This window comes from Pseudophryne corroboree, chromosome 1 (assembly GCF_028390025.1).
Source record: "Pseudophryne corroboree isolate aPseCor3 chromosome 1, aPseCor3.hap2, whole genome shotgun sequence".
NCBI classification, from domain to species: Eukaryota; Metazoa; Chordata; class Amphibia; order Anura; family Myobatrachidae; genus Pseudophryne; species Pseudophryne corroboree.
In genome coordinates this window covers 1138384997-1138410944 of record NC_086444.1, presented here as the reverse complement: position 1 = coordinate 1138410944, position 25948 = coordinate 1138384997, and the positions used below count along the sequence as shown (strand labels likewise).

General features: G+C 45.5%; 1 protein-coding gene across 4 annotated transcripts in view; it reads right to left on the bottom strand.

Annotated features, from left to right (window-relative positions):
• Window positions 1-25948, bottom strand: part of SH3TC1 (SH3 domain and tetratricopeptide repeats 1) — a 194126-nt gene that overhangs the window by 120279 nt on the left and 47899 nt on the right. For 3 of the 4 annotated variants that reach the window (XM_063924079.1, XM_063924088.1, XM_063924097.1), the window contains 3 exons: window positions 22782-22903; window positions 20777-20882; window positions 564-707 (listed from right to left, as the gene is read on the bottom strand). In XM_063924079.1, coding sequence (XP_063780149.1) covers window positions 564-707; window positions 20777-20882; window positions 22782-22903 — 372 coding nt within the window. Of the gene's footprint in view, window positions 1-563; window positions 708-20776; window positions 20883-22781; window positions 22904-22997; window positions 23685-25948 lie in introns of those variants that run through there. The other variant, XM_063924103.1, reaches the window with a different exon arrangement.

Here is a 25948-nt window from a genome sequence, read left to right as displayed (position 1 = left end):
CATAACAGAAGAAGTGATTTGCAACCAAGCAATAGCAGTAGAGCAATCACATTGAGTCTGGAAAGTAATAATCAAACAACAAACAACTCAGGAGGATATGTTATACTCTTAAGGTGCCCTATACACTAGTGCGATTTTGCCTGATATCATCCAACTACGACGTTTTTCGGGTCGATAAATCGGATGAAAACAGGCAAATTGCATATGCTTTACATACGATACAATGCGCGGTCCCGTAAGCATCGGATCGGAGCCCATAGATCGGATGGCTGGGATTGCATATGATACATTGTATGCAAAAGTACCGCATACGATGTATCGTATGCGATCCTGCTGCCCGGGAAGCTGCCGGGTGGTTCAAGGTAAATCTTATGCGACTTCTCCCTCAAAGACGTCGCATAAGTGTCTGGCCACCATCACTCTTAACTTTGACCATCTCATCTGTGTAGACATTTGAATGTTTTTTCATGTTTTTATTTGTGAAGTAAGAAGAGGAAAAAATTAATGAGGTTTAAATTGTAGATAGTGCAAAAATGAGACCATAATGGAAACATTTTACTGACCTTCCTCCATTAAAAGACCCTTGTAAATGCGGCTCAGCGACTCCTCATTAACCAAAACTTGAATTCTCGCATCTTCATCCTCCAGGGAGGTCAGCCAAAAAGACTCATCCAAAAAGATGTTCTCTATGCAGTGACTCAGGAATCCTGTGTCGTCAGAGGACAATAAGCTGATTAGTAATTATACTTGTAATAACAAGAGAGAAACAGGGACGGCTGTACCAAATCAGTACATGCAAAACGGTTACATGAGCCTAGGGAAGAGCCTATTGTTGCCTGTAAGTCGAGCGACCTGGAAATGGAAGCGATAAGAATGTAATCTAATGAGAAGGCCGCTCTTGAGGGCTGCACTGGGATGTATTTCACTGATACAGTATCTTACCCAGCGGACTTTCCCTAACAAGATCAGTGTTAATATTATAATTTCTAGATTGCTCAGCGGATTAGCGAACATGTGCTGTACACAATTTTTTTTATTTTTTTTACATATTTTATTATAGAACTGTATATGCAATACACAAAGATCATGAACGTATCAGATCAAAAACATAGTCAGACAAAAATACACTGTTGGATAATAACATGACGAAGATGACGTGGCAATTATAGTAAAAGTGAGTGATTACACACAGTCAAAGGAGATTAATGAACAGTACAACCTATAGACATCAGTGTACATACAACAATATTATTTCTAGAAAGGAGGGCGGCCTAGTGTCAAGGTCTCTAGATTATACCAGGAAGTAAGGCATATTGCAGCACGGAGAGAATCCCTCCTACGTAAGGAGAAAGTATGTATAAATGGCAACCATGGGGGTCATTCCGAGTTGTTCGCTCGTTATTTTTTTGTCGCAACGGAGCGAATAGTCGCTAATGCGCATGCGCAATGTCCGCAGTGCGACTGCGCCAAGTAAATTTGCTATGCAGTTAGGAATTTTACTCACGGCATTACGAGGTTTTTTCTTCGTTCTGGTGATCGTAATGTGATTGACAGGAAGTGGGTGTTTCTGGGCGGAAACTGGCCGTTTTATGGGAGTGTGTGAAAAAACGCTACCGTCTCAGGAAAAAACGCGGGAGTGGCTGGAGAAACGGAGGAGTGTCTGGGCGAACGCTGGGTGTGTTTGTGACGTCAAACCAGGAACGACACGCACTGAACTGATCGCAGATGCCGAGTAAGTCTGGAGCTACTCAGAAACTGCTAAGAAGTGTCTATTCGCAATTCTGCTAATCTTTCGTTCGCAATTTTAATATGCTAAGATTCACTCCCAGTAGGCGGCGGCTTAGCGTGTGCAAAGCTGCTAAAAGCAGCTTGCGAGCGAACAACTCGGAATGACCCCCTATATACTGAAGAATCTCTCCGCACAGCTCTCCATATTAATAGAGGTTTCCAACCAGTCCATATGAAATAAGTGTTCTATCCTAGGCATAAGTAGGGCCAAAGATAGAGTGCCCGAGGAAACCCACTGTGACAGAATCGTTTTCTTAGCAGCTGCTGCGATTTTAGCCAGTAACAATTTCACACCTTTGGATAGAGTAGAACCTGAGGGCGTTGTGTAAATATCCAACAGCGCCCATTCAGAAGTAACCTGAAATTTTATCTTAAGCGAGTCATTTATAAAGGATTGGACTAGTGACCAGAATGATTGAACGTCTATGCAAGCCCACATGCAGTGCATTAAATCTGCATCTGTCAGTGTACATTTAAAACAATAAGCCGTCTATTAATTTATTGTGCTTGACATTAACTATAAACTTTAAGCTAGTTTATCAACTAAAATAAAGACACGGACACAACTGCGTTGGATTAAATGGTAATTGAATTTATTAATTGGAATGACCTCACTCATAGTGGGTGGCCAGGAAGACGCTACCACTAACCAGCTCTAGTCACGATCTTACAAAATGGCGACGACTAAACGCCCCAACTGTCATGGGTGCGACTGAAACGCCCCATCTATATATATCAGCATAACCTGTGTTGTGAAGGTCTCACCACCCCTTCCTATAGCAGAGTGAGGATGCTCCCCGAGGAAGCGCCCCTCACCCCCCCCCGCAAGGGCAGGACACACTCGCCGTCCTTCAAAAGGGGTAAGTGCCCCACAACACCACTTATGCTACAAGTGACCGCTGGCCAGTAGCGCCTTCCCGCCCACTAAGTCTGAAAGAAAGATAATAGTAAGCCAAATTGAAAAGAGCCAAATTAGATAGCCAATAGAAACATAGAAACATAGAATTTGTCGGCAGATAAGAACCACTTGGCCCATCTAGTCTGCCCCTTTTTTTTTTTTTTATATTATTTTTTATCTCTAACCTTATTTGATCCTTATTTCTTTGTAAGGATATCCTTATGCTTATCCCATGCATGTTTAAATTGCTCTACTGTCTTAGCCTCTACCACCTCTGATGGGAGGCTATTCCACTTGTCCACTACCCTTTCTGTGAAATAATTTTTCCGCAAATTTCCCCTGAACCTCCCCCCCTCCAGTCTCAGTGCATGTCCTCGTGTCCTTTTGCTTCTCTTCATTTGGAGAATGTTTCCCTCCTGGACTTTGTTGAAACCCTTGATATATTTGAAAGTTTCTATCATGTCCCCCCTTTCCCTTCTCTGCTCCAAACTATACATATTGAGATTTCTTAGTCTTTCTGGGTATGTTTTGTGATGTAGGCCATGCACCATTTTAGTTGCCCTCCTTTGTACAGTTTCTAATGTATTAATATCCTTTTGAAGATATGGCCTCCAGAACTGAATACAGTATTCTAGATGAGGCCGTACCAATGACCTATACAGTGGCATTATTACTTCTTTCTTTCTGCTGCTGATTCCTCTCCCAATGCAGCCAAGCATCTGACTAGCTTTCCTCATTGCCTTGTTACATTGCTTACCTGCCTTTAAGTCATCTGAAATAGTAACTCCTAGATCCCTTTCCTCCTCAGTAGTTTCCAGTATAGTGCCATTAATACTGTATTTAGCTTTAGGATTTTTGAGACCCAAGTGCATGATTTTGCATTTTTTGGCATTAAAATGTAATTGCCAGACTCTTGACCATTCCTCTAGTCTACCTAGATCCTCAATCATTTGTTTTACCCCACCTGGTGTGTCTACCCTGTTGCATACCTTTGTGTCATCTGCAAAAAGGCATACTTTCCCTTTAATGCCATTTGCAATGTCACCAATAAATATATTAAAAAGCACTGGTCCAAGTACAGATCCCTGGGGTACTCCACTGGTAACATTTCCCTCCTGTGAATGCACTCCATTTACCACAACTCTCTGTTTTCTATCCTTCAACCAAGATCTTATCCATTCAATAATCCTAATATCCAATCCCAAACTTTCAAGTTTATTTAGCAGTCTGCGATGTGGAACTGTGTCAAAAGCCTTACTAAAGTCTAGATAAGCTATATCCATGGCTCCACCTTTATCCATCACTTTAGTCACACAATCAAAAAAGTCAATAAGATTTGTTTGACATGATCTCCCCCCAGTGAATCCATGCTGTTTGGGATCCAGTAAATTGCCGGATTTGAGATAATCTACAACTCTTTCTTTTAAGAGTGTTTCCATCAATTTCCCTACTACTGATGTAAGACTCACTGGTCTGTAGTTGTTTGCCTCTTCCTTGCTTCCACTTTTGTGCAGTGGGACTACGTTTGCTCTTTTCCAGTCCCCTGGAATTACTCCTGTAGCTAATGACTGGTTGAATAATTCTGTCAATGGTGCTACCAGCACCTCTTTAAGTTCTTTTAGTATCCTTGGATGTATCCCATCTGGCCCCATAGATTTGTCCACTTTCAGCTTTGAGAGTTCTGTTAGGACCTTCTCCTCTGTAAATGTACTTGTTTCATTTTCCTGAATATCCCTGCAACTTAACTGTGGCCCCTTCCCCTCTCTTTCAGTAGTAAATACTGAGCAAAAATAATCATTAAGATGATCTGCTATTAAATTGTCTCCTTCAACAAGACTCCCAGTGTCCGTCTTTAGTTTTATAATTCCGCCTTTTGTTTTTCTCTTTTCGCTTATATACCTAAAAAAAGTTTTGCCTCCTTTACCCACTGACTGGGCCATTTTATCCTCAGCTTGTGCCTTTGCACATCTGATAACCTTCTTTGTCTCCTTCTGTCTAACAAGATATATCTTTTTGTCTTCATTATTTTGTGTCTGCTTATATTTCCTAAAAGCCTTTTTTTTTGCTCTCACAATATTTGCTACTTCTTTTGCAAACCACACTGGCTTCCTTTTCCTTGTGTTTTTCCTAACAGTTTTGATACAAAGGTCTGTTGCCTTCAATATTGCACATTTGAATGTTTCCCACCTCTCCTGCACTGTTTCCAAGTTCCTCCACTCTGCCAAAGAATCGCTTACACATTTTCAGATCCCTACAAAATCAGCCTTCCTAAAATCCAACACCTTTGTTTTTGTATGGGACGAGTCAGTCTCTGTCTTAATGCTAAACCATACTGCTTGATGATCACTGGATCCCAGGTTTTCACCCACTTTTACGTCCGATAATCTGTCTCCATTTGTAAGTATTAAGTCTAATATTGCGTCTTTCCGAGTGGGCTCCCTCACCAATTGGTGGAGGGATGCTCCCTGAAGAGAATTTAAAATGTTCCTACTTCTAGTGGAACTAGCAACAGACACCTCCCAGTTTACATCAGGAAGATTAAAGTCTCCCATGATTATTACCTCTCCTTTTAATGCCATTTTAGTTATGTCCTGCAATGGGTTCTTGTCAAGTTCCTCTTCCTGACCTGGTGGCCTGTATATCACGCCAATACGAATAATCAACTTTTCCCCTGTTTCTATGGTCACCCAAAGGGCCTCAGTTTTTTCCTTCAATACTTTGTATTAATGTAGTATTTATGGTATTTTTTACATACATTGCTACCCCTCCTCCGATTTTTCCAATTCTGTCCTTCCTAAATAAAGTATATCCCGGTATAGCTATGTCCCAGTCATGATTTTCATTGTACCATGACTCTGTAATTGCCACAATGTCTAGATCATCCCTTGTCATTATTGCAGTTAGTTCTGGGATTTTATTTCCTAAGCTCCTAGCATTTGCACACATAGCTTTTAGAGTTTTGTTTGTGCTTTTTCTGTTCCTAGCTATGTTCTTCTCTCTGACTATTTTTATTTGGTTTTGATCTGAATTATCTTCTGTTGCTGTGGATATGCTTCCTATTCCCTTTGCCTGCAGAAACAATACCTCTGTGTTGGGGGAGCAGATTTCTTTATTCCTGTTTGGTTCACTGCCCCCCTTTGTTAGTTTAAAAAGTTCTTGATGAAGCATCCAAACTGTTCAGTTAGTATTCTCGTTCCCCTTGAAGATGGGTGCAGGCCGTCACTTTTGTATAAGCTCCTATCTTGCCAGATGGTGTGACTGTGGCCTATAAATCCAAATCTCTCCTCATTGCACCATGTCCTTAGCCAAACATTGAAGTTTCTGATGCAATGAGTTCTGTCTTCCCCTCTGTGTACTGGCAATACTTCTGAAAAAGATACAGTGGTTGCCACCTGCTTCAGAGCAGTCCCTAACTTCCTAAATTCATCTTTTACAGCCATGAGTTCAGCATTTGTCCCTAGGTGGACAATGACATCCACCTCCCCATCTTTTTTAGGGCGGGTGGGTGGGCTTCCAACCGACAAGAGGAAGCAAATCTGGAAGTTTCTACCCTTCATGCACTAAATCACCTCCCCTACACTCACCGATAGGCTGTCCCTAACCAATTACAACTAGTGATGTGCACCGGACATTTTTCGGGTTTTGTGTTTTGGTTTTGGATTCGGTTCCGCGGCCGTGTTTTGGATTTGGACGCGTTTTGGCAAAACCTCCCTGAAAATTTTTTTGTCGGATTCGGGTGTGTTTTGGATTCGGGTGTTTTTTACAAAAAACCCTCAAAAACAGCTTAAATCATAGAATTTGGGGGTCATTTTGATCCCATAGTATTATTAACCTCAATAACCATAATTTCCACTCATTTTCAGTCTATTCTGAACACCTCACACCTCACAATATTATTTTTAGTCCTAAAATTTGCACCGAGGTCGCTGGATGACTAAGCTAAGCGACCCAAGTGGCCGACACAAACACCTGGCCCATCTAGGAGTGGCACTGCAGTGTCAGACAGGATGGCACTTCAAAAAAATAGTCTCCAAACAGCACATGATGCAAAGAAAAAAAGAGGTGCACCAAGGTCGCTGGATGGCTAAGCTAAGCGACACAAGTGGCCGACACAAACACCTGGCCCATCTAGGAGTGGCACTGCAGTGTCAGGCAGGATGGCACTTCAAAAAAATTGTCCCCAAACAGCACATGATGCAAAGAAAAATGAAAGAAAAAAGAGGTGCAAGATGGAATTGTCCTTGGGCCCTCCCACCCACCCTTATGTTGTATAAACAGGACATACACACTTTAACAAACCCATAATTTCAGCGACAGGGTCTGCCACACAACTGTGACTGAAATGACTGGTTGGTTTGGGCCCCCACCAAAAAAGAAGCAATCAATCTCTCCTTGCACAAACTGGCTCTACAGAAGCAAGATGTCCACCTCCTCCTCATCCTCCGATTCCTCACCCCTTTCACTGTGTACATCCCCCTCCTCACAGATTATTAATTCGTCCCCACTGGAATTCACCATCTCAGGTCCCTGTGTACTTTCTGGAGGCAATTGCTGGTGAATGTCTCCACGGAGGAATTGATTATAATTCATTTTGATGAACATCATCTTCTCCACATTTTCTGGAAGTAACCTCGTACGCCGATTGCTGACAAGGTGAGCGGCTGCACTAAACACTCTTTCGGAGTACACACTGGATGGGGGGCAACTTAGGTAAAATAAAGCCAGTTTCTGCAAGGGCCTCCAAATTGCCTCTTTTTCCTGCCAGTATACGTAAGGACTGTCTGACGTGCCTACTTGGATGCGGTCACTCATATAATCCTCCACCATTCTTTCAATGGTGACAGAATCATATGCAGTGACAGTAGACGACATGTCAGTAATCGTTGGCAGATCCTTCAGTCCGGACCAGATGTCAGCACTCGCTCCAGACTGCCCTGCATCACCGCCAGTGGGTGGGCTCAGAATTCTTAGCCTTTTCCTCGCAGCCCCAGTTGCCGGAGAATGTGAAGGAGGAGCTGTTGACGGGTCACGTTCCGCTTGACTTGACAATCTTCTCACCAGCAGGTCTTTGAACCTCTGCAGACTTGTGTCTGCCGGAAAGAGAGATACAACGTAGGTTTTAAATCTAGGATCGAGCACGGTGGCCAAAATGTAGTGCTCTAATTTCAATAGATTGACCACCCGTGAATCCTGGTTAAGCGAATTAAGGGCTCCATCCACAAGTCCCATATGCCTAGCGGAATCGCTCTGTTTTAGCTCCTCCTTCAATGTCTCCAGCTTCTTCTGCAAAAGCCTGATGAGGGGAATGACCTGACCCAGGCTGGCAGTGTCTGAACTGACTTCACGTGTGGCAAATTCAAAGGGTTGCAGAACCTTGCACAACGTTGAAATCATTCTCCACTGCTCTTGAGTCAGGTGCATTCCCCCTCCTTTGCCTATATCGTAGGCAGATGTATAGGCTTGAATGGCCTTTTGCTGCTCCTCCATCCTCTGAAGCATATAGAGGGTTGAATTCCACCTCGTTACCACCTGTTGCTTCAGATGATGGCAGGGCAGGTTCAGGACTGTTTGCTGGTGCTCCAGTCTTCGGCACACGGTGGCTGAATGCCGAAAGTGGCCCGCAATTCTTCGGGCCACCGACAGCATCTCTTGCACGCCCCTGTCTTTTTTAAAATAATTCTGCACCACCAAATTCAATGTATGTGCAAAACATGGGATGTGCTGGAATTTGCCCAGATGTAATGCACGCACAATATTGCTGGCGTTGTCCGATGTCACAAATCCCCAGGAGAGTCCAATTGGGGTAAGCCATTCTGCTATGATGTTCCTCAGTTTCCGTAAGAGGTTGTCAGCTGTGTGCCTCTTATGGAAAGCGGTGATACAAAGCGTAGCCTGCCTAGGAACGAGTTGGCGTTTGCGAGATGCTGCTACTGGTGCCGCCGCTGCTGTTCTTGCTGCGGGAGGCAGTACATCTACCCAGTGGGCTGTCACAGTCATATAGTCCTGAGTCTGCCCTGCTCCACATGTCCGTGGTTAAGTGGACATTGGGTACAACTGCATTTTTTAGGACACTGGTGACTCTTTTTCTGACGTCTGTGTACATTTTCGGTATCGCCTGCCTAGAGAAATGGAACCTAGATGGTATTTGGTACCGGGGACACAGTACCTCAATCAAGTCTGTAGTTGCCTGTGAATTAACGGTGGATACCGGAAACACGTTTCTCACCGCCCAGGCTGCCAAGGCCTGAGTTATCCGCTTTGCAGCAGGATGACTGCTGTGATATTTCATCTTCCTCGCAAAGGACTGTTGGACAGTCAATTGCTTACTGGAAGTAGTACAAGTGGTCTTCCGACTTCCCCTCTGGGATGACGATCGACTCCCAGCAGCGACAACAGCAGCGCCAGCAGCAGTAGGCGTTACACTCAAGGATGCATCTGAGGAATCCCAGGCAGGAGAGGACTTGTCAGACTTGCCAGTGACATGGCCTGCAGGACTATTGGCTTTCCTGTGTAAGGAGGAAATTGACACTGAGGGAGTTGGTGGTGTGGTTTGCAGGAGCTTGGTTACAAGAGGAAGGGATTTAGTGGTCAGTGGACTGCTTCCGCTGTAATCCAAAGTTTTTGAACTTGTCAATGACTTCTGATGAATGCGCTCCAGGTGACGTATAAGGGAGGATGTTCCGAGGTGGTTAACGTCCTTATCCCTACTTATTACAGCTTGACAAAGGCAACACACGGCTTGACACCCGTTGTCCGCATTTGTGTTAAAATAATTCCACACCGAAGAGGTGATTTTTTTTTTGTAATTTGACCAGGCATGTCAATGGCCATATTCGTCCCACGGACAACAGGTGTCTCCCCGGGTGCCTGACTTAAACAAACCACCTCACCATCAGAATCCTCCTTGTCAATTTCCTCCTCAGCGCCAGCAACACCCATATCCTCATCCTGGTGTACTTCAACGGTGACATCTTCAATTTGACTATCAGGAACTGGACTGCGGGTGCTCCTTCCAGCACTTGCAGGGGGCGTGCAAATGGTGGAAGGTGCCACCTCTTCCCGTCCAGTGTTGGGAAGGTCAGGCATCGCAGCCGACACAATTGGACTCTCCTTGGGGATTTGTGATTTAGAAGAACGCACAGTTCTTTGCTGTGCTTTTGCCAGCTTAAGTCTTTTCATTTTTCTAGCGAGAGGATGAGTGCTTCCATCCTCATGTGAAGTTGAACCACTAGCCATGAACATAGGCCAGGGTCTCAGCCGTTCTTTGCCACTCCGTGTTGTAAATGGCATATTGGCAAGTTTACGCTTCTCCTCAGACGCTTTTAATTTTGATTTTTGGGTCATTTTACTGAACTTTTGTTTTTTTGATTTTACATGCTTTCTACTATGACATTGGGCATCGGCCTTGGCAGACGACGTTGATGGCATTTCATCGTCTCGGCCATGACTAGTGGCAGCAGCTTCAGCACGAGGTGGAAGTGGATCTTGATCTTTCCCTATTTTACCCTCCACATTTTTGTTCTCCATTTTTTAATGTGTGGAATTATATGCCAGTATCAATAGCAATGGCCTACTACTATATATACTGCGCACAACTGAAATGCACCACAGGTATGGATGGATAGTATACTTGACGAGACAGAGGTAGGTAGAGCAGTGGCCTACTGTACCGTACTGCTATATATTATATACTGGTGGTCAGCAAACTGTGCAAAACTGAAATGCACCACAGGTATGGATGGATAGCATACTTGACGACACAGAGGTAGGTAGAGCAGTGGCCTTCTGTACCGTACTGCTATATATTATATACTGGTGGTCAGCAAACTGTGCAAAACTGAAATGCACCACAGGTATGGATGGATAGTATACTTGACGACACAGAGGTAGGTAGAGCAGTGGCCTACTGTACCGTACTGCTATATATTATATACTGGTGGTCAGCAAACTGTGCAAAACTGAAATGCACCACAGGTATGGATGGATAGTATACTTGACGACACAGAGGTAGGTAGAGCAGTGGCCTTCTGTACCGTACTGCTATATATTATATACTGGTGGTCAGCAAAATTATGCACTGTACTCCTACTATATACTACAATGCAGCACAGATATGGAGCGTTTTTCAGACAGAGAACGTATAATACTGGTGGTCACTGGTCACTGGTCAGCAAAACTCTGCTCTGTACTCCTCCTATATAATACTGGTGGTCCCCAGTCCCCACAATAAAGCAGTGTGAGCACAGATATATGCAGCACACTGAGCACAGATATGGAGCGTTTTGCAGGCAGAGAACGTATAATACTGGTGGTCACTGGTCAGCAAAACTCTGCACTGTACTCCTCCTATATAATACTGGTGGTCCCCAGTCCCCACAATAAAGCAGTGTGAGCACAGATATATGCAGCACACTGAGCACAGATATGGAGCGTTTTGCAGGCAGAGAACGTATAATACTGGTGGTCACTGGTCAGCAAAACTCTGCACTGTACTCCTCCTATATAATACTGGTGGTCCCCAGTCCCCACAATAAAGCAGTGTGAGCACAGATATATGCAGCACACTGAGCACAGATATGGAGCGTTTTTCAGGCAGAGAACGTATAATACTGGTGGTCACTGGTCAGCAAAACTCTGCACTGTACTCCTCCTATATAATACTGCTGGTCCCCAGTCCCCACAATAAAGCAGTGTGAGCACAGATATATGCAGCACACTGAGCACAAATATGGAGCGTTTTTCAGGCAGAGAACGTATAATACTGGTGGTCACTGGTCAGCAAAACTCTGCACTGTACTCCTCCTATATAATACTGCTGGTCCCCAGTCCCCACAATAAAGCAGTGTGAGCACAGATATATGCAGCACACTGAGCACAGATATGGAGCGTTTTTCAGGCAGAGAACGTATAATACTGGTGGTCACTGGTCAGCAAAACTGTGCGCTGTACTCCTCCTATATAATACTGGTGGTCCCCAGTCCCCACAATAAAGCAGTGTGAGCACAGATATATGCAGCACACTGAGCACAGATATGGAGCGTTTTTCAGGCAGAGAACGTATAATACTGGTGGTAACTGGTCAGCAAAACTCTGCACTGTACTCCTCCTATATACCCAGTCCCCACAATAAAGCAGTGAGCACAGATATTTGCAGCCCCCTGAACAAAACTGAGAGGACGCCAGCCACGTCCTCTCACTATCATTTCCAATGCACGAGTGAAAAATGGCGGCGACGCGCGGCTCCTTATATAGAATCCGAATCTCGTGAGAATCCGACAGCGGGATGATGACGTTCGGGCGCGCTCGGGTTAACCGAGCAAGGCGGGAGGATCCGAGTCTGCCTCGGAACCGTGTAAAATGGGTGAAGTTCGGGGGGGTTCGGATTACGAGGAACCGAACCCGCTCATCACTAATTACAACTCACTCAAAACTCTGATCTGCCTAGCAACAAAGACATCTTCAACCAATCACAAAAATGTAAGACTCTTATATAGATTTCCTGCCTAGCCAGGCACTCTCCTTATCTTAGAGTTCGAAGATGCTTCTAATAAAAGACGAAATTTAGGTGTAACATACACACGGTTGTAACAATTTGTAGTGCATTTCTGCATAAGAAGTAGAAATAAGGCATTTATTTAATTTAACAAACGAAGACAAGATGTCTTGTATAGATACATTAGGAAATACCCCTCTCCATTTTGCCAGGCCTGAGGTCAGTGTCCCTAAATTCAGTGGACATTTCACTAGAGAATATATAAATGAAGTTGAATAAATTAATAGGGAGCCCCGGCTGACTATGGTATCAATATTGCATGACTTGTCTTTATCTGTGAGGGTCGATAGAACTTTCTATATAAAACTGCGAAGCTGAAAATAAACAAAGAGAGGTATAGGGATTTGCGGGTATGATTGTCGAAGTTGTTCAAGTGTACGCAACTGTAAGGTGTCTATATCTGGAAATTGATAAATCAATTGCAGACCTCCCTTAGACCAAGAGGCAAGGAGATCAGATAATAAACCCCCAGTGAATCCGATGTTATGAGTTATTGGTAGAAAAATTGTTTGGGAGGCTGAGACCCCCATCTTTTTACGGACCAACCTCCAGGCAGTACAAGTGGTAGTTATTAATACATTTTTGGAAACATGATCAGGGAAAGCAGTAGGTCGCATATGTAATAAGCTAGATAATGGTATCTGGGGGCGTAATGCTTGTTCTAAACTTGTGTTAGCATAATTTTCAGTGTCTTTCAACCATCTAGAGCAGTGGTTCTCAAACTCGGTCCTCAGGACCCCACACGGTTCACATTTTCCATGTCACCCAGCAGCTGCACTGTGTATCACCAACTGTCACATTTGAAAAATCTATAGGTGACCTGCAAAACATGAACCGTGTGGGGTCCTGAGGACCACGTTTGAGAACCAGTGATCTAGAGCATATCTATAATTCGCCGCTAGTGTGTAAGTGCGAAAACAAGGCAGATTAACTCCCCCCAATGAGGGAGGTTGACTCAATTTAAACAAGGAGATACGTGGTTTCTTATTTGCCCAAATGAATTTACTAACTGCCGTATTTAAAATTTTTAGATCCGAAGTTGAGATCAATAGAGGTAACATCTGCAGTGGGTACAGTATTCTCGGGAAGGAAATAATTTTTACCAGATGACATCTACCTAGATAAGATAGGGGTAGCTGTTTCCAGGTAGAAAAGTCCGACTGTATACGACTAATTATGTACGGGAAATTTGCTCTATACAAATTGAACGGGTTGGCGGGGACATTTAATCCTAAATATTTTAAAGAGGAGGTGGCCCATTTAAATAGAAACTTGTCGTTCCAATGTCATTTTGCAGCTTTATGCAATGCTAAGGCTTCAGACTTTGATTTATTTATAAGAAATCCCGATATCTTACGAAAGTACTCTAGCGGCGTAAGTAAACTGGGCAGAGCCTCATGTGGGTTCTCAAAAAACAACAATAGATCATCTGCATAGGCAGTTACTTTCAACTCATGCTGTCCTATATGGGCTCCCCTCCAATCTGAGCAGTCATAAAAATGGCGTATAAGGGGGTCTAAGGCCAAATTAAATAGCAACGGGGACAATGGGCAGCCTTGTCTAGTGCCTCTATAAAATTGAAAGAGTTCAGTATTAAAATTATTAACCGTGATATTAGCCCTGGGTGTTCTATATAAAGTCCTAAAAAAGGTGACAAATTGTGCTCCAAAGTTTCTAGAATGTAACGTTCTCAAGAGATGGGCCCACGACACCCTGTCGAAAGCCTTGTCTGCATCACAACTCAATAAAAGGGAGGTGCCAGAAGGGGAGGAGAGTGACTTTGTCAGAACCGCGATTACCTGCCTTATGTTATGTACAGAGGTCCTGCCTTTCACAAATCCCGTCTGTGAGGGGTGTAAAAGAGTAGGCAATAGCAATTGCAGTCTTAGTGCTATGATTGCAATGAGAATCTTGAGATCTTGATTGAGAAGGGATATTGGACGATAAGACTGGACTAGCTGTGGGTCCTTCCCTGGTTTGTGTATTAGTATTATGCGAGCCTGATTAAAGTCAGGTGGGGCCTCGTTCCCTTCCAGAATAGAATTATATAATGACAGTAAATGGGGTACTAAGATAGGGTTCAGCAGTTTATAATATTCGGCACTAAGGCCGTCCGGGCCCGGTGATTTCCCGATAGGGAGGCGTTTTATGGCATTCGTGAGTTCAAGTTCAGATATCGGGGCGGTAAGAGAGTCACGGTCTTCATTGGACAATTTAGGATCCGCGACATTCTTGAGGAAGTGGGCACCTAAAACTGGATCGTCTATAGGGGCAGTGTACAAATCTTTATAATACTGTAGAAAGGCATCAGCAATATCAGAAGTAGCATATAGCGTGCCCGGTAACGCCGTGAGGGATTGAATATTCGTAACTTTCCTGTATTCTTTAACCACATTAGCTAGCAACTTCCCGGCTTTGTTTCCCCATTTGAAATATCTGTGTTTTTGATGATCTGATTCTAAACACCATTGCGCTCTTTCCGTGCATAAAGTATCATAAAGGGCCTTGAAATATGTATTCATTATGTGTAATTTCTGTGTCTGAACACAAGAGGGCTTCATAAGCATCTGTCAGTTGTAAGCTCAAAGGGCGGGATGTACTAAAGCAAAAATGCGGTAAAACCCCCGAAAACGGGGGTTTTACCGCATTTTCATATTTACTAACACCCTACCGCCGTGTTTTCGGCGTCCAGGGTATCGCCATCTCTGGATGGCGATACCCTATAGAAGCCTATGGGCTTCTTTTCGCCGACCGCCGCAACCCGCCGACACCGTCGACACCGCCGCAGATGCCGACCCCCCTCCCCCCCAGCTTACCTTCCTCCATGATGCCCCGGACCCGGAAGGTAATCTCCTCCTCCCCCTAGCAACACAGCCGGACGTCCTTCCGGCTGCAGGGGGGAGGAGGAGGCGCCGGGGGCAGCCTGCTGCTGCTTCCCGGCATCTAGCCTGTGTGGGGACCCCATGGAGGTGACGGAGACCCCCCGCAGACCACCTAACAGGTATCGCGGGGGGCCTCCGTCACCGCATCGCGATGTTGATCGCATATGTTAGTACATACGCGATCAACATCGCTGCGGTAACCGGCGAGGTGCGGCGATGTATGTTAATACAACCCGCCCAAAGACTGAAATCTCTGGTTGAGACTCTTTTTCTTATTGGAGACATAAGCAATTATATGACCTCTCAAGACAGGCTTAGAGGCCGCCCAGAATAAATTAATGTCCTCTGTGTGTTCTATATTATCATCTATATCAGGGGTGTCAAACTCAAATTCATCGGGGGCCGCATCAGCAGTTTGGTCCCCATCAAAGGGCCGGTTGTATCTGTAGGTCTATCCAAAATTTACCGCTCCACCTGCCTTATATGTGCCCAGCCATCTGCCCCCTTTTAAAGTGCCCAGCCATGTGCCCCCTTTTATAGTGCCCAGCCATGTGCCCCCTTTTATAGTGCACAGGTCCCCATTTTACACATTGCGGCAGGCACAGGTCCCCATTTTACACATTGCGGCAGGCACAGGTCCCCATTTTACACATAGCGGCAGGTACAGGTCCCCATTTTACACATTGTGGCAGGCACAGGTCCCCATTTTACACATTGTGGCAGGCACAGGTCCCCATTTTACACATAGCGGCAGGTACAGGTCCCCATTTTACACATTGTGGCAGGCACAGGTCCCCATTTTACACATTGTGGCAGGCACAGGTCCCCATTTTACACATAGCGGCAGGCACAGGTCCCCATTTTACACATTGTGGCAGGCACAGGTCCCCATTTTACACATAGCGGCAGGTACAGGTCCCCATTTTACACATTGTGGCAGGCACAGGTCCCCATTTTACACATTGTGGCAGGCACAGGTCCCCATTTTACACATAGCGGCAGGTACAGGTCCCCATTTTACACATTGTGGCAGGCACAGGTCCCCATTTTACACATTGTGGCAGGCACAGGTCCCCATTTTACACATTGTGGCAGGCACAGGTCCCCATTTTACACATTGCGGCAGGCACAGGTCCCCATTTTACACATAGCGGCAGGTACAGGTTCCCATTTTACACATTGTGGCAGGCACAGGTCCCCATTTTACACATTGTGGCAGGCACAGGTCCCCATTTTACACATAGCGGCAGGTACAGGTCCCCATTTTACACATAGCGGCAGGTACAGGTCCCCATTTTACACATTGTGGCAGGTGGTGGAAGGAGGGAGAGAGAGAGAAAGAGAGGAAGGGAGAGGGGCTGACTTACATTTGAAGCGGTTCTCGCCGCTCTTCAGCCGCCTCTCCCTCCTCGTCTGAGCGGCTCCCTTCTCCCTCCTCCGACGGGGTTTCGTTGAATAACGCGTTTGCGCCGTGACGTCACGACGCAATCGCGTCATTCCGCGAAACCCCGCCCCCCCCCGAGCTGGGCACTCGGGAGAAGGGGGTTTCATGGCGGCGGCACCGCGGGCCATCAGACGAGGTCTGGCGGGCCGGATTTGGCCCGCGGGCCTTGTCTTTGACACCCCTGATCTATATAGTTAGCCATCTGCTGGTCCAGAAACAATTTCAAATCTGGTGAGGTGTAAAGATATGACGGAAACCTCCAGTTGAAAGTAGTGACTTTAGGTGCATTAAGGGACAATGAATACCAAGTGGGAGCGTGGTCAGACAACGCAATATTCTCAACTTTAGAGTCGCAGATCCTAGGGAGTAGAGAGGTGGATACCAACCAGAAATCTATTCTCGAGGAAGTACGATGTGGGTGTGAATAAAAAGTGTACGCCCTTTCTACCGGATGTTGATATCTCCAAGGATCTATTAAACATAGAGTTTGTGTTAGAAGTGACAAAGCAGGCGATACACCAGAGTGACCCCTTTTAGGGAGAGCTGACTTGTCCAGAGAGGGTGACAATGTGGTATTGAAGTCACCACCCAGAACCAATACACCTTCCACCCAATCCTGCAGTTTGGCATATATATCAGTAAAAAAGGCGTTGTTAGGACCCGTGGGGGCATATAAAGTCACAACAGTAAACAATTCACCTTCAATTTCTAGTTAGAGAAACAGGAAACGACCCTCTACATCTATCTGTGAATCTAATATTTTATATCGAAGAGATTTGCGGAGAATTATCAATACCCCTCTCCTTTTCGTCAAGAAAGAAGCAGCTGTTACATCGCCAATCCATACGTCGCTCAGTGTGTTAGTATCACTGGCTCTCCAATGGGTCTCCTGAAGCACCGCAACATCAGGCCGTAACCGTTTTAGGTGTTGCAGGACCTTTTTGCGTTTAACAGGGGTGTTCAACCCTTCAACGTTCCATGAACGGAACTTCAAGGAACGTTGTACTATAACGGCGTCCGGTTGTGGAGCCATACTGTCATCCAATCCCTATTCTAACAAATAACCAAATGAAAAAGACACCACAAACCATCATCCCCCGTGTCCCAGAAAGCACGGGGAATGCTGGATAAACCGGATATAGGAAAACCCGTGTGTGCAACTTCACCACCAACAGTCTCTGAAATTTTTTTTTTGCAAAGAAGTGTCCAAAATACAGTCCCATTTTTTTAAAACATTTTAAGAACCAAAAGGTGAGACTCATGGAGCCCCATGTTCCCAAAAACAAATGAACGGATTTGAGTAGAGAGGAAAAGGGGAAGGAAAAGGTAGTGGGGAGGGAGAACATGAATAACAGTGACCATGTATAGTATATCTAAAACTCTGAGACATAAATGGAATGCACATGGAAGAAGGATAAGTAGCGATGACAATAATACATATTGGAAAAACCTCAAATTCAAAGAGGAATCAGGAATTTTATCATAGGAAAAATGTGTTCTGCAGCTATCGTCATGTCATTCACTCCGCTACAGCCGTAGTGGGCATCGAATCTTCCGGGAGAGAACTTACAAAGATTTTTGCAGCTTGCGGGGACTCAAAAAGATGTTGTTTACCAGCGTAGAACACACAGAGCTTAGCCGGGTAAAGTAAGGCAAAGCGCAGCATCGAAAAGAAGCTTGCAGATAGGGGAGAACTCTCGCCTCTTCATGGCGACCTGATACGAGAAGTCTTGAAAAAGCAATAATCTGTTGCCTTTGTACACAATTTTTTAAAGTTAAACTTAAAAGACTTTAAAACCTAAAATACATTTTTTTTAGATTTTTGCAAATTTATTAAAAATAAAAAACTAAGAAATCCCATTTACATAAGTATTCACAGCCTTTGCTCAATACTTTGTTGATGCATATTTAGCAGCAATTACAGCCTCAAGTCTATTTGAATATGATGCCACAAGCTTGGCACACCTACCTTTGGGCAGTTTCGCCCATTCCTCTTTGCAGCACCTCTCAAGCTCCATCAGGTTGGATGGGAAGCGTCGGTGCACAGCCATTTTCAGATCTCTCCAGAGATGTTCAATCGGATTCAAGTCTGGGGTCTGGCTGGGCCACTCAAGGACATTCACAGTTGTCCTGAAGCCACTCCTTTGCTATCTTGGCTGTGTGCTTAGGGTTGTTGTCCTGCTGAAAGATGAACCGTCACCCCAGTCAAGAGCGCTCTGGAGCAGGTTTTTATCAAGGATGTCTCTGTACACTGCTGCATTCATCTTTCCCTCTATCCTGACTAGTCTCCGAGTTCCTGTTGCTGAAAAACATTCCCACAGCATAATACTGCCACCACCATGCTTCACTGTAGGGATGGGTTTGGCCTGATGATGAGCGGTGCCTAGTTTCCTCCAAACGTGACGCCTGGCATTCACGCCAATCAATCTCAATCTCAATCTTTGTCTCATCAGACCAGAGAATTTTGTTTCTTATGGTCTGAGAGTTCATCAGGTGCATTCTGACAAACTCCAGGTTGGCTGCCATGTGCTTTTTACTAAGGAGTGGCTTCCATCTGGCCACTCTACCATACAGGTCTGATTGGTGGATTGCTACAAAGATGGTTGTCCTTCTGAAAGGTTGTCCTCTCTCCACAGAGAAATGCTGTAGCTCTGACAGAGTGACCATCGGGTTCTTGGTCACCTCCCTGACTAGGGCCCTTCTCCCTTGATCGCTCAGTTTAGACGGCCGTCCAGCTCTAGGAAGAGTCCTGGTGATTCCGAATTTCTTCCATTTACGGATGATGGAGGCCACTGTGCTCTTTGGGACCTTTAAAGCAGCAGGTATTTACCCTTCCCCAGATTTGTGCCTCGAGACAATCCTGTCTTGGAGGTCTATAGACAATTCCTTTGACTTCATGCTTGGTTTGTGCTCAGACATGCACTGTCAAGTGTGGGACCTTATATAGACAGGTGTGTGCCTTTCCAAATCATGTCCAATCAAGTGAATTTTCCACAGGTGGACTCCAATTAAGCTGTAGGAACATCTCAAGGATGATCAGTGTTAACAGGATGCACCTGAGCTCAATTTTGAGCTTCATGGCAAAGGCTGTGAATACTTTTATGCACATGTGATTTCTTAGTTTTTTATTTTTTTAAAAATTAGCAAAAATTTCGAAAAAAAATGTTTCACGTTGTCATTATGGGGTATAGTGTGTAGAATTTTGAGGGAAAAAATTTATTTATTCCATTTTGGAATAAGGCTCTAACATAACAAAATGTGGAAAAAGTGAGGAATGCTTCAGTCCCTTCACTATAACTGCTGACCTGAAGGTAGCCCACATTGGCTGAGTGCTACTGCCAATCTACAGGAGGGGACCGAGGTATGTCAGGGCCATCCACTTTGATTGTCAGGGGGCTAATCATGGTGTAGTTTTCATAGAAACAAACCAAGCACCCAAGTTCATCCAGGATCCTGCTCCACCAAGTTTCCCATACAGTAGGGGAGTGGGGCCCTCAAGCAGGGGGCCCACTGGGAATGTACCCTGTACACATGTGGGACAGTCTGTCCCTCCACTGCCCATGTAGAGGGTGGATGTGATAGGCCTTTACAACACATATAAAAAAAAACATAAAAAAACAACAACAAAATTACGGCACTAGAATCATTATCTCTATTGCATTAAGGGGGTAATTCAGACCTGATCGCTGCTGTGCGTACAGATCTGAACTGCGTATGCGTATGCACCGCAATTCGCAGACGCGATGGGCCGCTGCTACGGGGATGGGCGCCCTGTGATGGGATGGTGCGAAAAATCCGAACACATGGGTGATCGCAAGGTGATTGACAGGAAGAGGCCATTTGTTGGTGGCAACTGACTGTTTTACCGGAGTGTCCGGAAAAACGCAGGCGGGTTCAGGCGTTTTCAGGGAGGGTGTCTGACGTCAGCTCCAGCCCCGAACAGGAGGATACAATTGCAGCAGCAGAGTAAGTCCTGGGCTGAGCAGAGACTGCACAAAATCAGTTTGTGTAGCTCTGCTACACATCCGAGCACACACTTGAACAGCGAATTCTCCCTCCTCCAGTAGGCGGCGAATATCTGATCGCAGGGCATCAAAAATCGCTGCCTAGCGATCAGGTCTGAGTGACCCCCTAAAATCACAGTGGATATGTACACTAGCACAGCACCGGGTCCTGAGAGTCACATGTACAATTCCAGAGTTTTTATTTACCAAGTGAGTGATAGGTGGAAAATTTCCATATCTCTTCCAATGTTCTGAATGTCACCGTTATCAGATCTTTATCACTCTCAATAGACAACAGCCGAGCCGAAAGCTCCTGCAAAAATAGCAAGTAGAACATTTCATGTGGTTATATATGAGCTAAAGACAATTACACGCCTGCAGACTTTATTGTGCTTCTGGGGCTGCGCTAATCCCTGGTAAGACATAGAAAATGTTCCAGTCTGACATTCTAAGCTAAAGAACTAGAACTAGATTTTACATGTAGTAAAGGCATCAGAGAAGCCTGGACCGTTCCCACGATTTCTGTAAAGAAAGTTTTAAAGCAAATTTTTGTGTTGTCCGATATGATGACGGGAGAACTTCTGTCGCATTTATCTTTAAAATCAGTATAACCCTCCTCCAAAAGGAGTAATACCAAGTACTACAATAACAAGCAAACTATAAGCGACAGACCTCAATCTGCTTAAAAATTGAAGTTACCCAAATCTTCATACAGTATTTATGTCCGCGTTTGGGCTTGCATCAAATTCATTATCAGGCCATATATATGTTTAAACTTTATTTTTGACATTTCTTAACTTTGTTTGGAGGTGGAGCAAATATCAAACCCATAAGGAATGGACAAGTGGGAACTTTCTTTAGCAACCAATCAGATTCTAGCTAGAATTTATCAGAAAGATTCTATAAAATAACTAGAATCTGATTGGGTACTGAGGATTATAACTTCTTCAGAAATAATGTTATTAGCGGGGTTTCAAGAAACTTTGGCCCCAATCGGATTGATCTATAGAAGTGGATAAGCACGTAAATGACTCATTATTTTGATACTTCTAGAAGAGAACGATTGTTACATGTATCAGTATTACTGCTACCCGGGGCCTAGAATTATACAGCACAAATAAACTAAATAGAATGAAAGATGTAACATTACATATGAAATGTATAACATTTAAAATCTGAATGGATAAATGAAAAACCCACTCCCACCCCTCTTCCTTCCTGGAGCGTGTCAACGGAGGAAGGGGCCCGTGTGCACCTCCGGGTGGGCCCCCTCCTCTGTACGGCGCTGTAGACTCTGGCACTGTGCCAGAGTATACTGCGCATGTGCAGGTCTCCGGAAACATGGCGCCCGCCATGATCCGGAGACCAATTTGGCGTTATCACCTTCCACTTATCACTACTTTATCACTTCTCGAGTTTATCTCTCTCAAAGCTTTGAGAAATGTTCTCAAAATGTTATCTGTGCAAGACTCACAATGTAAGAAGGTATCTGTGGTTGCTGAGGGTTAGCAGATAATGGGGGTCATTCCGAGTTGATCGCTCGCTTGCAACTTTTTGCAGCGCTGCGATCAGATAGTCACCACTTATTGTATTTCCGCTTTGCAAGTGTGCGAACGCTGTTGCAGCCGACGGCACAAAAAACGTTTTTTGCAGTTTCTGAGTAGCTCTGGACTTACTCAGCCGCTGCGATCACTTCAGTCTTTTTGGTCCCGGAATTGACGTCAGACACCCGCTCTGCAAACGCTTGGACACGCCTGCGTTTTTCCAAACACTCCCAGAAAACAGTCAGTTGACACCCATAAACGCCCTCTTTCTGTCAATCACCTTGCGATCGGCTGTGCGAATGGATTCTTCGTTAAATCCATCGCCCAACACCGATCCTCTTTGTACCCGTATGACGCGCCTGCGCATTGCGGTGCATATGCATGTGCAGTTTTGCCGCGATTTAACCTGATCGCAGCGCTGCAAAAAGTTGCTAGCGAGCGATCAACTCGGAATGACCCCCAATATGCACATAAAAACAATGTTCCTATATGAGACATTTTCCCCAATTTTCTGTAATTGTGCCCTGCATCTGTTTCACCCAAGACATCTGCCCTTTTGCCTTTCCCTGGGATCTTGGCCCAACCACCCATAAATTCAGTCAAATCCATGTTGGGATTGCTGGCTGGCAGGATAAGGGCGCCACCACCGCCTGAGTGCCTGTACTTACACGCAGCACCACAGACACTTCTTTGCTGTCATTCTCCAGAAGGCGGAGTCTGTTCCTGAGCTCTCCTTGTAGTTGGGCATCAGGGATCCCACCTCTGACCATGACAAGGTGGATGCTGAGATCTACAAGACAAGAACATTATTAGTGAACAAGATATATCATATATAGTAGTGTATAATCATAGAGGAATACAGAGTTACCACCTGTAATACACACCTCCAGGGGAAATGATTAAAGGGACTGTGGGCCTATATCAGCATGGAACGCTACTCCGACACCGTTCACACGCTAAGGCCCTCTGCAGCGTGTGCATGTGCAGAAGCTGTACTGCCTGCGCGCACACAATGAGATGCGGTGGCTTCTCACATGACACGCACAGGCGTTCGTGAAACGGGAGGGGGCGTCTCGGCGGCATTTTAGGGGCATTGCAGCAGTGGGAGGGCGTAGTGCGGACAAGGATAATTTGTGGGGCGGGCTGCGGCGGCTGCATGATGTCACACACAGCCGCTGCGACTCGAAACATGGCAGCCCGCCGTCTGCCTTACCAGCTGGGCTGCATAGGCAGAGGGCAACCCTAAACATGCGACAGCATCGCCGTCTTGCGAGCGCATGTTTGGGGGGGGGGGGGAGGCATGTGCTGCTCATCCCCCTGCATGTCAGAGTAAAAGCTGTACAACCTAAGCTGAATCAGGCCCTGTATTCCCGTCATGTGCTTTTCCTTTCACATGAAGCAACAGTGGCTTATCTATAATGGGTGCAGTGCTAGCGCTGCACTCAGGCCCCTGGGTGCAGCGCTCCTAATGCCCTCATTGTGGGGCTAATTCAGCCCTGATCGGTGTTTTCAAACAGCAGTGCGCCGGCTCATGGCAGACAGCTGACGGCTGTCTTAGCCCTGCGATCACCTCTGACTGATTGACAGGCAGTGGCAGTTGCTGGGCGGGAGGGGGAGGACCGGCGGCGTTTAACTGCCGTTTAGTGGGCACAGTCTGGGCAACGCAGACGTGCCCGGACCATTGGGGGGGGGGGGGGGGCATGACGGCTGCGCTGGCTAGGAGCTACTCTTCCAGTACACAAGCATCGCCGCTGTGCGATGCTTTTGTACTTGTATGGGAGGGTCAGCCCTGACAAACGGGGCGGACTAGTCCTGTGCTGGGCATCCGCCCGCATGTCAGGGATGCTGATCGTAGCTGTGCTAAATTTAGCACATCTAGGATCAGGTCTGAATCACCCCCAATGTTTGTTTCAGTATATGATGCTTAATTCTACTGTCCTACTGTGATAGTAAAAAAAAAATCTGGTCTTAAACATTTGCTCCTACAATACATATGAAATGCACTGTGTGTGCAGTATTCTTTATCCAGACTATCCTTAGTGCCAGCTGCTGTATACTGCATGCTTGCCGTATTGGAACTTTAGATGTTTTGCTATCATGATATTATATTTGTCAGCAAATACATTGTTTACTAGACCTAATGACTGGCTGCTCCGTGTCACTCCAGGACCTGTACAATAATATCCTGGCCAGTGTCCTTCCCTCATCATAAATCACAGAATATTTCCTTTTCCATTGAAGGGGATTAGTACGAGATCCCACCAGACGGGATCCCGGCAGTCGGAATACCGACACCGGGATCCTGACCAGCACAATCCCGAGAGGGGGGCGAGTGCAACGCAGCCCCATGCGGGCTCGCAAAGCTCGCCACGCTGCGGGCATGGTGCCTCGCCACGCTGCGGGCACACTAATTTATTCTCCCTCTATGGGTGTCGTGGACACCCACAGAGGGAGAATATGTCGGGATTGTGGCGGTCGGGATCCCGCTGTCGGTATTCCGACCGCTGGGATCCCGTCCGGCGGGATCTTGACCACATCCCCATAGAAGTGAGTTAAGGCCCATACACATGGTGAGATTCGGGCTATGCCCGATTCTCACTATGCGACAGGGGCCAGGTCGGCACATACAGTAGTCAGTATCGCAAGCACACTCATTATGGCCCTCATTCCGAGTTGTTCGCTCGTTGACGATTTTCTCTATTTTGCGATTAGTCGCTTACTGCGCATGCGCAATGTTCGCAGAGCGCATGCGCTTAGTTATTTTACTCAACAGTTAGGTATTTTACTCACGGCATTACGAGGAATTTTCTTCGTTCTGGTGATCGGAGTGTGATTGACAGGAAGTGGGTGTTTCTGGGCGGAAACTGACCGTTTTATGGGTGTGTGTGAAAAAACGCTGCCGTTTCTGGGAAAAACGCGGGAGTGGCTGGAGAAACGGGGGAGTGTCTGGGCGAACGCTGGGTGTGTTTGTGACGTCAAACCAGGAACGAAACTGACTGAACTGATCGCAGTGGCAGAGTAAGTCTGGAGCTACTCAGAAACTGCTAAGAAATTTCTATTCGCAATTTTGCGAATCTTTAGTTTGCAATTCTGCTAAGCTAAGATTCACTCCCAGTAGGCGGCGGCTTAGCGTGTGCAATGCTGCTAAAAGCAGCTTGCGAGCGAACAACTCGGAATGAGGGCCTATGTGCTTGCGATACTGACTATGTGCAATTTTGGCTAAGTGTCAAGTTTGACTATCTCTTCTATAGAGATAGTCAAAATTGACTTGCCTGCACAGTCTATCTATTCTTGGGATGCCGACCGCGCGGGACCGCACATCGGCATCGCATCGGGATCGCAAGGTGAAAGGTGAAGGTGAAAGTCTGGACTAACTTTTCTTACGATTTTGACTATATAGTCAAAATCGTAAGAAAAAATCTCACCGTGTATACACACCCTTACAGTGATCTGGTGTCAGCTTGTTAGGCAGGTCCAGTGTCACTTACTGGCTCCAACACTGGGGTGGCGGAAGCATTTTAAAAAACACAGATACTGTATTAATAATACATGTTACAGGTATGTAAGGACAGAGTTCCAATACTATAGAGGTGGGTGTAGGTCTGCAGCAGTATAAGTGATCAGGATTATAGAACATTTACGGACAGATGTAACAACGAGTGATATTCTTGTTATCACTTATTACAGATGATAAATGCTGCTTCAGCCAATCAGCTCCTGTTATTTTTCAAACATATGTACTCTGTAATTGGGTGCTGCGGAACCCTTGTGTCGCCATATAAATAAAGGATAATAAACACATGACAGTTAGGAGCTGATTGGCTGGTGCATTATT